General features: G+C 42.7%; 1 protein-coding gene across 8 annotated transcripts in view; it reads left to right on the top strand.

Annotated features, from left to right (window-relative positions):
* Arhgap42 (Rho GTPase activating protein 42) overlaps window positions 1-13,823 on the top strand; it is a 232,319-nt gene that overhangs the window by 162,993 nt on the left and 55,503 nt on the right. For all 8 annotated transcript variants that reach the window (XM_074066847.1, XM_074066848.1, XM_074066846.1 and 5 more), the window contains 3 exons: window positions 2,914-3,024; window positions 11,172-11,276; window positions 12,067-12,196. In XM_074066847.1, coding sequence (XP_073922948.1) covers window positions 2,914-3,024; window positions 11,172-11,276; window positions 12,067-12,196 — 346 coding nt within the window. The remainder of the gene's footprint in view (window positions 1-2,913; window positions 3,025-11,171; window positions 11,277-12,066; window positions 12,197-13,823) is intronic.

The following is a 13,823-nucleotide window of genomic DNA, read 5'->3' as shown; positions in this document are numbered from 1 at the left end:
TTTGGCCTGTCAGGCTTCAGTTGTTTAGTTTGGAGGTGTGTGAAAGCATATATGGCCAGGCATGGTGGTACACACCTGTAATCTCAGCACTAGACAAAAGGGAGGCAGGAGGACAAGGGCAGCCTGGGCTACATAGTGAGACCCTGTCTTAAAAACAGCAAAAGGAAAGAGTAAAGAAAATATCTAGAACTACCAATTGTCAAGAATGATTATTTTCCTTCTTTCCACCCTTTGTATTCCCCACACCTGGGGGCTGGGGTGGGATGGGACTATGTCCGGCAAATGAATATCTGAAGAAACGACTTGATGCTCTTGTGGCAGGATCCCCTCCAGTGGCCACCCGGGTCAGTGATTTGCTGCAGGCCTCCACACCTCGTCCTAGCCAGGCGCTGACTAATTACAGCACCAGGAGAAGAAGTGCCTGCAACCAGGTCTGCAGGAACAGGTGCAGCCTCCTGCGAGCCTCCTGGGGTCCTCGCCCAGTGGGCACAGAGGCCACCCTCAGCCTCCCCAGCAGTAAGGGTGACAACCCATGTGACAGGCTGTCTTACCAGACTCAGTGCTTGGGTTTTCTTGGAGGATTGTGGCATTGGCACCCTCAGGCTGGCATTGCCCACGACTCAGACTCTTGAAAGGACAGCAGCGCTCAGCACAAACCATCCAGTTTGGGCAGACACTTCCAGCACACCAGCTGTGCTTACCGTTGGTGATGGGAACCCCCCAGAGCCAACCCTGTGAGTAGCCTGTCCACAGAGTGCAGTCAGGCCTGCTGTTCTCACTCCTCCCTGTACAATCAGCTGCTAAGCAACAACCAATTTAGGCTCAAAAATGCCTTAATATTCTAGTTTCTTCCCTTGTGCTATCAGCACAATCAGGGGCCATCGTTTTGTTTTGTTTTGTTTTGATTTGAGACAGAGTCTCAATATGTAGCCCAGGCTGGCCTTGAACTCGAGGTCCCCCTGCCTCCTTCCTCCTATCTCTGGGATTATAGGCATGTACTACCATTCCCAGTTCATCTTTTAAAGTGAATAAAATCCTCCAAATATCCCCTGCAGTAGAGTGTTGCCACTGAAACTGAGAACATTCTTAAATCCCTTAACCCTGGTAGTGCACTGAAGCTTGTGCCACAGAGCCCACCTCTGCTTCTCTTTCCAGCTCATGCATTCAGCGATGCTGGAGTTGTGGTTTGAAAGTAGCCATTTGGGGCCTGTTTACACCAAGGAAGCCAGCAAACACTGCAAATCAGTGTCTTCTCCCTCGAAAGCCAGTTGTTACACATGTACTGTACCACCACCCGCATCTCCTTACCAGCTTAACTCATTCATATACGCAGTGTGTTCCTCTCAGTGATGGTAAGAAGGAAGGAGATATGGTTTCCATGGGGCACTGATTTTCTTTTTGTTGGTGCCTACATGTTTCCTAAGCAATCTTTGTAAGAGCGGATACGTTTTTAGTTCATATCTTCTACCTGATTTACATATGTTCCACATACAGAAACTTGGAGTTCTCAAGTTTAAAAATCCCAAGCAAGTTATGATGCAGTTATGTAAACAAAGGTGCAATCAGCACACAGTAATTTCTAGGCGCTCCAAATGAAACCTTCCTATAGACACCCAGGACCGAATTCTAAATCGTGTCTGTCTTACGCTGAGCTCTTTTGTTTGTGAGATTACATTGTAAATGGCTCTCAGGCAATCTTCTCTTCCCAAATTGTCAGTGGGGACTTGGTGCTCCAAAGAGCCCATGCTCTTCATCTGAGTGAGTGATCTGAGCTGGCAGGAGGGAATGAAGCAGCAAGAAAGGCAAATTGTGTCTCCGCTGAACCCGTCACTGTGCAAGAGTACGTCTGAGGCAAAGAAGGGGAAGAAGAGGCGAGGTCAGAAAGACGATAAAGTGACCTCCAGATGGTTCTTCATCCATAGAACCTCAGGCTCAGGGAGAGTAGCTGTACCTGACCTTGACTGAGTGCCCTCCTCACATTACAGTGGCTGATTCTTCTTTGATTTCGGCTCAAGCTCTCCTGTTTGGTGTTTGCTGTTGCTTCTACTTCAGTTAGGATCCAGCTTTGCCACACACGCAGAAGCGGGATCTTTCCAGGTGTGGTGCCTGCCTGGCTTCCTCTGCCCTCCTGGGGGGTTTCTAAGATGCTCTGTGACCTGGTTCTGTCAGTTGTTTACCTTAGCATTCAATTTAAATACCACCATTTTCTCCCAAACAGTGTCTCCTTCTGTGATCCCATAAATTTTCACATACATGATTATGTATCTCTTTTGTACTTTTTACTCTTTTTCTTTTTTTGGTGATACTGAGGCTTGACCCCGAGGCCCCATGCTTGCTTGGCAGGTGCCTCACCCTTAGCCCTTTTTCACTTTACTTTTCAGGTAGGGTCTCCCATTTTTGCCTGAGGCTGGCTTCAGACTGTGATTCTCTTTTAACTATGCCTCTGGCATAGCTGGGGTGACTGGCATGAGCCACTGTGCCCAGCTTGCTTGTTGAGGTAGGGGGTCTCACTAACTTTTTACCAAGGCTGGCTTTGAACCATGAACCTCCCTCCCCATCTCCATCTCCCAAGTAGCTGAGAATACAGGCGTGAGCCACTGGGCTCACATTTACTGTAATTTTTTCACTTAATTTGTCAATATATAAAATTAATGTAACATAATGCAATGTAATACAATATATATTACTTAATTTGCTTATTATATCAGACTGTTTTAGGCTTTGTTCTGCATCCATATGTGTTTTTTCAACTCCATACACTATAACCTCTTGTGATTAAGGGTTGTAATAAGTCCTGTATTAAAACTTCTTGCAGGAGTTAGTATTTAATAAAAACTTTGGAGTAAAGTATGAATTGACTCCCCCTCTACATAGAGCTATCAGTAATCCCTCCCTTTCTCTTGCCTTTTTTAGGCAGATACACAGATTGACCGAGAACATCAAAACTTCTATGAAGCATCGTTAGAATATGTCTTTAAAATCCAAGAGGTTCAAGAAAAAAAGAAATTTGAATTTGTTGAGCCGGTAAGTTTTAGTTTCCTCTTAAAATAGTAGGCTCAAAACAATCTATGGAGCAAAAACAATCTATGGAGTTTCTGTTAAAAATTGGGATCTGTGAGCAAGAGTGGAATAGAGGAAGGAAGATTCACTTGTTAAAGCCCATGGAACGTACAGCACAGAAGAATCCCGATAGCGGCTGTGGACTCAGTTAACAGTAACACACGAGTGCTGACTCAGCAGCTGTAATAAATCTACCACCGAAATGCAAGATATTGATGCACAGGAAATTCAGTGGTGGGGGACAGGCAGTTGAGAGGGTATGAGAACCCCTCATTTCTTGGTAAACCTAAAACTGCTCTAAGAATAAAGTGTATTACATTAAAAAGTAAAAAGTGATGCATGTTACCTACACAAGGATGAATGCACCTCACCAGGAAGGTGGCCCATTTTCCAGACTTTAGGCAACAGGAGAAAACTCAAGGTCCTCTTTCTCTCTTTTCTGCTGTCCCCTTCCTTAGAGAGCTAGGATCTGCCTAACATTTCCTATGAAATCATTTATGTTCCTAAGTTAGCATACAAAGAAATGGATTCCCTACTGTAGACTCCATTACAAAAAAAAAAAAACAAAAACAAAAACAAAAAGAACAAAAACCAGGGGGCTGGGCTTTATAAGCTCAACGTCTTGTTCAACTGAAACCCTAATATCTTACAGTATTGCTTAAATAAGTATCCTCATAAGGTGGCATCTGTGATCAGTAAAGGTGAGCTCTAGAGTCAAGGTCATCTTCTGACACGGACAGATTGGTGAATCTCAGTTCCCATGAGGTGAGAAGACAGGATTAGTAAATGCATACATAATCAAATACGCAAGCCATTCTTTTCTTCCTCTGTCAGGCTTTGAACTATTTATTTATAATAAAAATGAAGCATCCTGTTCCTATTTTAGTGGCCATGGAAGTGAAGACAGTATCTTAAAGCTTATTTGTTACAATTCATTTCCTAATGGAATCCTGCCAGTGGTGCCCAGAAGACAGTGAGAAACAGAAAATATTGGTGCCTACCTGCTTTGCCAGCAAGTCACCTGACTCTTCCCTGTAAACTGGACCCGGGGTCAGTTTGTAAGACCAGCCCCTGAGCTAGAAGGGTTAAGGAACCAGGAGGCCATAACTTAGGCTCAGAGCTTTAACTAATCTTTGATTTGGAATAGCAGACTTAAATTCCACATTCTCTTGACTGAACAGCTAAGTTCTTCAGTCCCTTGTAATTGAATTGTGACTGCTGTCGTGGACCCTTTGAGGATCTGGTTCCGCTTCCTATGAAGTAGATGGTCTTCTGAAGCTTATTGTACAATGAGGAGGAGCACTGCCTATGATTCCTGCTCTCTTCACTGGCGAGGCCCCTGCATTAGAGCCCCACCCTGATTTTCAGAGTCTCCTTTCTTGCTGGCAAACTTCTTCCCTAGCACCTGCCTCCTGGAATTTGCAAATTGAGCTCTTTGACACCAAACCCCATTAATCCTGACAGTTTTCCTGCCTGTCTTCCCTACAGGTTCCCGTTTCTTTGCTGTTCATTTGCTGTGCTGTTTTTCTTCCTTCACACCCGGAAAGATCTTTTCACACCTGTCTACCTTTGTCCCTCATGGAGAAGGACACACAGTGACTTATTTCCCTAAGTCTCTTTATAGCACATTCTGTCTAAAAGCAGTGAACCAGACCATTCTGTAAGATGACATCAGAAATATAGAGGAGATTGTAAAATCATTTGCTCCCAGGTGGCAGAAGGAATGATAAGAATTCCTGAATCGCAGAGGAGTGGGAGCTACCCTTCACTTGAAGGTGTTTCATTCCTGGCTGCCTTCTTCCAGACTGTGACGAGCCTTCTGTAGCACATGCCTTTCTTGTGACACCACAATCAAAACTGATGCTAGCTCTGTCCCTCCATGTTTTCTTGGCTGCTAAGCTTTTCCTATTCGGATGTCTGGCCAAACTAAATAGTTTAGTCTTGTCCTCTTTTCCAGCCTCCCAGTCTCATCAGTGAAGTTTGACTTAGTTTCCATCTTAGTAATGAGAAGACTGTAAATGGGACCAGTGCAAGGCAAACATTCATGTGATCTTACATATTTACAAAACAATTTGACGGGAAAACTTTAAAATTTTTCAAAAACAAAGCTCCAGGAGTTATAGATATATAAACATGAGGATACTTTAATATCTTTACAACTTTTATTCTGTACAAATTCAATTTCTGTTTGCATTACTGTTGTATATTGCAAAAAAAAAAAAAATTAGCAGTCTGTTCTAGTTTCAGCCCAGATTAATTTAGCAAATAAGCATTAGAGTAAAAGCACAGGCCCTAGGGATGGGACCTGTCTCCTACAGAGTGTAAGGTACCAAGTAGAAAGTACAAATGGTGGATCCAAGCTAGAGAAAATTCTCACTTTCTGATGGCGCACCTGGGATCATTTTGCATTGTTTCACTTCACATCATTTGATTGCTGCCTTTTAACTATTATGAATGATGCTGCCATAAATATTGCTGTACACATTCCTTTGTAGGTATGTGTTTTCGTGTCTCTGGAATTAGAGTTACTGAATCATTTCAGGAACTCTGTTTAATCATTTCAGAAACTACCAGACTTCATTTTTCAAAATAATTTCACCATTTTACGTCTCCACCAGCTGTATGAGGGGTCCAATTTCTCCACATCCTCTCCAGCACTGGCTGTTAACTTTTTTGAGTTCAGCTGTTCTAGAGAGTGTGAAGTCACCTCACTGTGATTTTGACTTGTATTTTCTTGATAACTAAAAGTCACCAGGATCTTTTCAGGTGTTTACTGTCTGTTCCTTCTCCGTTGTGTGGGCTTGAAAGTCTTGGCAAAATTCAGTTAACCTAGACGTGTGGGTATATTTATAAACTTTCAATTATTTTTCCTTTTTGTTAGCACTGGGGTTTGGACTGAGGGCCTTGTGCTTGCTAGGCAGGCGCTCTACCACTTGAGCCATGACTCCAGCCCTAAACTTTCAGTTCTATTCTATTGTTTTATGTGCCTATCCTTGTGCCAGTACCAACTGTTTTGATTTCTGTTGCCTTGATCATGTTTTGAAATCAGGAAATGTGAGTCTTTCTGTATAATCATCATCATTATTGTTATTTGTGGTGTTGGGATTGAATCCTGGCTGTTTTTTTAAAGATTGTTTTGGCTGGTTAGTGTCCTTTGCAGTTCCTTGTGCGTTTTAGAATCATCACATCAGTTACTACAAAGAGTTTAGCTGAGATGCTGATACACACACACACACACACACACACATTTGGGGCATATTACGATCTTAACAACATTCAGTTCTCTAATCCATGAATATAAAATATTTTCTATTTATTGGACCTTACTTGATTTCTTTATACAATGTTTGATCATTTTCAGAGCGTAATTTTTATGCTTTTTTTTGTAGTACTTAGGATCAAACCCAAGCCTCATGTATGCTAGACAAGCAATCACTGAACTACAGTCCACGGCCCTATTTAGGCTTCTTTTGTTAAAGTAATTCCTAAGAATTTTACTCATTTTGAAGTTCCTGAAAATGAAGTTTTCTTAATTTCATTTTCACACAGTTCATTGCAAAGTACATAGAAATAAAACTGATTTTTATATATGGATTTTTGTATCTTGTAACCTTGCTGAACTCATTTTATGAGTTCTAGTAGTTTTTTTTCTTTTTGTACTAAATTTCTTTTTTTTTTTTTCACATGTTATTTTTTTTTTCATTTTTCTTTTATTATTCATATGTGCATACAAGGCTTGGTTCATTTCTCCCCCCTGCCCCCACCCCCTCTGTACTAAATTTCTTAGTTTTTTATATGGTGGCATTTCCAAATAAAGATAGTTTTGCTGACTTCTTTCTAGTCTAGTAACTGGGGAGCATTTTAACCAGTGATGGGATTTTTAGCAGATAAAACGTGTGCTTTATTTCTTAGTGGTCAGAGATGATCACTGAGTTATATTTTGGGCACCACTCTACTCCAGTGATCAGGCTGCTCACTGGGCCCTGTACAAACTGGTTGTGGCGTCTCTCCCACCCAAGAACAAACTTGAGCATGATGGGCAGGTGGGACATCTCTGCCACTTTTGGGGTTTTAATAGACTAAAAGAACATTGTTAATTATAGTAACTGATTTTAGTAACTAATCATATAATTATATCATCATAATAATTACCAGCCTGGAAAGAAGGCAGGCAGGTAGAAGTGAGTGTTTAAATCCTGGTTCTTCCGTTCATTTGGGCAGTTACCTGGAGTTACTGTGCACATGGTCGCAGAGTTTGTCCCCTCCCCACATCTAGCGCCAACCCCTGTCTCAGCTCTTAATTCCTCTGCCTTGCTTTGTATCACTGGTACCCGTGGGCATTGAAAGCGTGGACCATTCAGATGTACCACATCCATAAGCACACTGAGTTCCTTGTCTAGTGAGGAAGGGGTAGGGAATTACAAGCACTGTTCTTTTGCTGATTTGTAGTGGGCTTTTAAAGATTATAAATGCAGTATCAATTTTTGACTCTCTCTCAGGCTCTTGGAGTAGCAAATGGTAATTCCACTGTGAAGCCCTTAGGAATAGTGAAGTGCTGGGGTGAGATTTCCCTGGGATAAAAGGGAATTTATTAGCATTAGCAACTAGTCTAGTTGTTGGTGGTCATTACTGTTATTGTTGTAAAGGTCTGACTTACATGAAGGTCAGCTAAGACTATAGGTTTTCTACAACACCCAGCCACTCGGGCACATTGCCCAAAGAAAATGACACCTGAGACATCAGTTTTTAGAAGTTTTTAGACTGTCCTGTTCTTAAGGTCCTTTGGTTAACATGGAATTTGTCAGGGATGAAATGGACAAGTTCATGTTTAAACAGGTGAACTTTGCTGCTGCCCCCTAGAGGCAGTTATTTCACAAGCTCTGTGAAGCTTCTTCAAAAGCTGCTTTACAAAGCAAAGGTGGGTGGCTCTCTGCAAAAAGGTTTTAGGTACTTTCTCTGGAATTGCACCTTCCCTAAAAGGGCACTAGGCGTGCCTTGTGAGGCAAAGCACAGACCTGCTAAAGTGGACCTGAGACCGGCTGGAGGACGCCGGCGGGTTTATTTTCATCCTCACTGAGGCTGAGGATGTTGAGTGACCTGAGTGAGATGGAGGTGCCAGAGTCACGCTTTCGGAAACATGACAGTGGATCTAACACGTGAGCCGGGTGCCTGTGAGAGTTCTTCCACAGGAGAGTTTGCAAGCCTGGCTCCTCCTTGTTTGGGGCCTCCCTGGCTCAGAGGAGTGCGCCTGGCATCTTCTTCATGTGTCCCACCTGTTGACATCACATGACTTTAGGGCTGGAACAAGGAGCCAGGTTAGAGCAATTTACAGACAGCTTAAACCTCCTGGGTCTAAGCTCTACCACTGATCTTTACTTAGAATTTTTGGTCATATTCTAGGTTTTATTGTGTTTTGCCCAGGCCTGCCATCCTCCCATTTTAGCTGGGATGACAGGCACACACTGCCTGTCATCTGCTGAGATGAGGGAGTCACAACTTTTTTTTTTTTTTGCCCAGGTTGCCTGGAACCATAATCTTCCTGATCTCAGCCTCCTGCATAGCTTGGGATTGCAGGCATGCACCCCTGCGCCCAGCTATAGGTAGAGATGGGGTGTTGTGTACTTCTTGCCTGGGCTGGCCTTGAACTGCAATCTCCCTGATCTCAGCCTTCTAAGTAGCTAAGTGGCATGAGCCACCGGTGCCTGGCTGTCACAGATGTTCTTGGAACTAAAAGTTCATTAGCCTTTGTGCCTAGGTAATATTAAGGTAGCATCTCACTCATGAAGGGATAGATTCATTGTGGGATAATTACAGATGCCAACACAGAAAACAAAACTGCTAACACCTCATACCACTGAGGATGTCCAGAGGCTAGTACGAACCTGTGTGTTTCAAAATTATGTCATTTCTGTCTAAAAGCCTAAATCTACTTTCTCAAAGTACAGTGAGATGTATTTCTAATCCAGTTTTCAGCTTCACTTCGGTTCACTTATGCCACAGTATGAGTGTGTGTACACACAGTCACAGTCACACATGCAGTCACACACAGTCTCACACACACAGTCACACAGTAACACACACACAGTCACACACAGTCACACACGGTCACACACAGAATCACATATTAACACACACAGTCACACACAGACACAGTCACACACAGTCACACACAGCCACACAGTCACACACAGTCACACACAGTCACATACACACAGTCATACACACACAGTCACACACAGTCACATGCAGTAACACACATAGTCACACACAGAATCACACAGTCACACACAGACACAGTCACACACAGCCACATAGTCACACATAGTCACATAGTCACACACAGTCACACACACAGAGTCATACACACACAGTCACACACAGCCACACAGTTACACACAGACACATGCAGTCACACACACACAGTCACACACAGAATCACACAGTAACACACACAGTCACACACAGACATAGTCACACACGGTCACACACACAGTCACACAGTAACACACAGTCACACACACAGTCACTCACACACAGTCACACACACCCCCACATTCAGGCAGGCTACGTATGTCCTGTTGGATCATTTGGCAGATGTGCTGCAGTGCTATTTTAAAATAGTCTGCTTTGGATTTTAAAGTCTACCTATCTGTTTAACTTGACTGTGGCCTCGCACTTAGCCAAGCCCAAGCCCTCTACCATTTCAGCCAGCTCTCTTTTACCTCTAGTTTGGTTTTCAGATGGGCTTTCACACTTTTCCCTAGGCCGACTTTGGCCTGTAGCTGTTCTACCTCCACCTCCCACATGGCTGGGGTTACAGGCTTCACCCTACACACCCAGCTTGACCTTGCTAATTTCTGCTTGGGCTTGCCTCAAACCCAACCCTCCTTTGTTTGTCTCCTGAGGAGCCGGGATTATAGGCATGTACCACTACACCCAGCTAGGATAATGTCTTTAATAGTTTTGGTAGTATTTATCAGTTGATATAAAACTAAAAGTATAAAACATATTCTAATGTTGGCAAACAGGACATTTTGTAGTGATATTAGGAACGGTTGAAAAAAGAAAAATCACTGAGTTACAACAAAAAAAGTTTGAGAAGTATAAGCCTTCTGAAGTGACCATAACTTTGTCTGAAGTTGACTTCCAGTGGAAGTAGGACTTAACTGTTGGAAATCACAGCACAGAACCAGTTGTCACCTCCCAGATGGAGGAAGTGGTGCACTGTTACTCACATATGAAAACGGTTTCAAGTTGTGTTTCTTTCTTAGTGTAAAATAAGAAGTTGCAGACACATTACAAGCCTCTCCTCAAACGTATTTTCTAACTTTACTGCAGGAAGAAGTTGAGGGAAGGTCAAGTGAGTGCATAACTTTGTGGAGTCAAATCTCAGCAGATCAGATGAAAATAATTTAGATCAGTTATTTTTCGGGTATAGCATTTCACGTAAACTTACACGTCCCGCAATTCTGTGGAGAGCCCGACTTACTTTACAGATAGAAATGTAATAAGGAAGCACAGGTGAATTTGAGGTGACAAGGTAAAGTCAGGGAAATGGAAGTTTTTCTTTAGATGATTTTATAGCAAAGACCTGTGCTGTCTGATTCGTGAAGTGCTCTTTGTTCAATTCCAAGCCAGCACTGCCCCCTTGTGATAACTCCTCTTACCTCCTCTGTCAGATTCCTTTTCCTTCCCTGGGGGTCGCTGACCTGTGACTCCCGGCTCGGCCCTCCCCACATCCAGCCATACAGCATTTTGATCACAAGCTCCTCCTGCGTGGGACTTAGCTTTTCTCTTTGGTGCTCATCTCATCTGGGGTTTCTTATGGGTATTTCCTCAACGCACTTGAATTGTTCAGAAGTTAACAACACAACTGTCGTAATCAGACTAAAAAAATAAGTCCCTGTCTACCTAAAAGGAAACAAAAATTTAGCTCTGTGCTTTCTGTTTCAAATCTATAATTCCGTTGACTGCCTTGGCAAACAAAGAGATTGGAAGAAAATTTGTTAGTTGGAGGAATTAAAATATAATTTCCTTAATATTTTACATCTGATGTTCATCTTTTTGAAAACAAGTTTTCACAATACTGTTTAATCTCTTTCTGTTTGCAGCTTTTATCATTCCTCCAGGGTTTATTTACTTTTTACCACGAGGGATATGAACTTGCCCAGGAATTTGCACCCTACAAGCAACAGCTGCAGTTCAACCTGCAGAATGTAAGACTGCGCCTGTTCTCACACGCCTGTTCCCCTCAGCAGAGCCCACAGTCACAGAGCAGTCATGTTACAACCAAGTCTTAAGGCCAGTAGAGCCTCAGTAATTTATAATGGCCACTTTCTGAATGAATTACAGCATTTTCCCCCATAGCTTCTAGCTGAAAATGACTAATTTTATTTTTTCTCTTTATTCATTTATTCATATGTGCATACATTGTTTGGGCCATTTCTATCCCCTGTCCCCTGCCCCCTTCCTTTCCGCCCCCATTCCCCTCACTTCCAGGCAGAACCTGCTCTGCCCTTTTCTCCAATTTTGTTGAAAATAACTAATTTTATGATAGAAAAATGTGTACTAGTACATTTTACAGAAGTAGATGCTACCCAGGCATAGAAGTTGAAAACGTTTGCCTTCACCCAGGGTTCTTGTTAACTTACTGGGAAATGCAGAAGAATGAGTTCTGCAGATCAGTGTACCGCATGGCGAGTGTAGTTAACATGACTGTTTGATACTCGAGATGTGCTATCAGTATAGCACAGAAGTTCTCAGCACACCGCAAATATGTTCCAAATCTGATCACAGATACAGTTTCTAATTTTCAAATGCTGAACAACAGTACAGTAAAGAAACCAACAAACACACCCTTTAACCAACCCGTTTCTGCACTGTCAAACCTGACAAAGAACGGAGTCCTAATTGTCAAGGTTTCCTGTAATTTGAAAACATTAATCGGGAGGTTCCTCTTACCTGGTGCAAAACCACAGGTGAAATTGTTGTTTCTGTTTGCCTAAGACGAGGAATAACTTCGAAAGTACTCGGCAAGAGGTGGAGCGATTGATGCAGAGGATGAAATCTGCCAACCAGGACTACAGGCCGCCCAGCCAGTGGACGATGGAGGGCTATCTCTACGTCCAGGAGAAGCGTGAGTCTCACATTCACAACCCAGGCCTCTCACAGTTGGCCGTGCTGTTTCTGTATCATGTGACATGGCTGACACCGCTTTCTTCACGTGGAAGGCCGAGGCTCCTTCTAGCTTTATCATATGTAACACTGCCACCGTCAGAAGTGAGGGGGAGCATCCAGTTTGGGCATCAGGATCTCCAAGTTGATGTGTTGTTGAACTTGGAGCTTGCAGTCTTCACTGACAATAGAGTAACCCGAGTTCAGTTTTAGAACTTAATTGTGGCACCCAGTCTCAGTTTAAGGTTTCAGGGAAAATTGAAAATGAAAACCCTTCTCAGGGTAAATCATCCTGTTGAATACAGTAAGGCATTCCCTTTTCAGCAGTGTTACTACTTTTAATTCTGTGCCCTGCCAGTTTTCAGGAGAAGTATTGGCAATTACCATGTCACATTGACACTCTTTACTTCCTGAGTTGGAAAATAAGTGCCAGGCCCAATACAGCACTAGTATAATTGCCTCATACTACGAAAATTTTTCTTGCAAAAATGAATAAAAATCCATTTAAACTTGTGTAACTAGAGTCCCTTTCTACATGTTACTTGTCATTAAGTGGGAGCAGTTTGACCATTTTGACAAAATTAACTCTGTTTCAGATCAGATATGCCTTGAAGCGTTGTCCTTGAGTTGTGGTGAAGCAACCATTATTTTTACTTCGGTCCATCATGGACCAGTGTTTTTGTAAGACAGAAAGCCATATGCTTGGGTTCTGCAGCAATATCAAATTGCCAACAAAGTTTTGAAATGCTTGTCCTCTTTCTTATACTTTTCTCACTGCCTGGGACTGATTCACACATGGAGAAGCAGTGCTCTGAAGTCTCCATGTCAGCAGCCGAAAGAGTGGCGACATTGGTTTGGTTGATGAAATAATTTAGCTAAAGGGTTTGGGATGAGGAAGCCCAGAGATGTTGGTTTGGCTGTGAATGGTTGTTGGCGTATTTGCAGCATAGTAACGAAAATGCCAGTCACTTCTGCATTTGAGATGGCCACCCAATGCCCAGTTGTTGACTGCCAGTGTACACGCAAGCAGCGGTTGATGGACGTACTTGACTAACACCGCGGTGTGGTCTGGAAAGCAGGGTAACAGTGGCTCAGGAGATCTTGGTACATAACTAGTGACTTTGGCTGCTCTGCTCTTTTCAAATCTTCAAGTGATAAATCCTAACGACCTTCCCAGCTAGTCTGTAATTAAGGCATAAGAAATCCCTTTCACCTCTTAGCCATGAGGACTGGCCAATCCATGGTTCATACAGGGAACAGATTGAGCCTGCGATTCTGAAAAAAATGTTCAGACATTTATTTTAAATCTTTTGCACTTGAGAGGCTAGTGCAAAGATAGATGGGGAAGAACTCACATTTTGTATTAATGATGAATTTGGTCAAGTAGAAGAATTTGTTGATGGTGAGGGTCCTTCAGACATACAGTGGGAGTTGAGTAAGTACCATCCAAGTATGTAGTATTTCTTCCCCATTTTGACCCCATATTTTTCATTTCTTGAATTCTTTTCTAGACGTTATATGGTTGCTCAAATCCTTGTAGGTGCACAGCATATTTTATTCTAAATAAAGTTTTAGATTACCTAACAAAA

The sequence above is a fragment of the Castor canadensis genome, chromosome 2 (assembly GCF_047511655.1).
Source record: "Castor canadensis chromosome 2, mCasCan1.hap1v2, whole genome shotgun sequence".
NCBI classification, from domain to species: Eukaryota; Metazoa; Chordata; class Mammalia; order Rodentia; family Castoridae; genus Castor; species Castor canadensis.
This window is presented reverse-complemented; position numbering and strand designations above follow the sequence as displayed.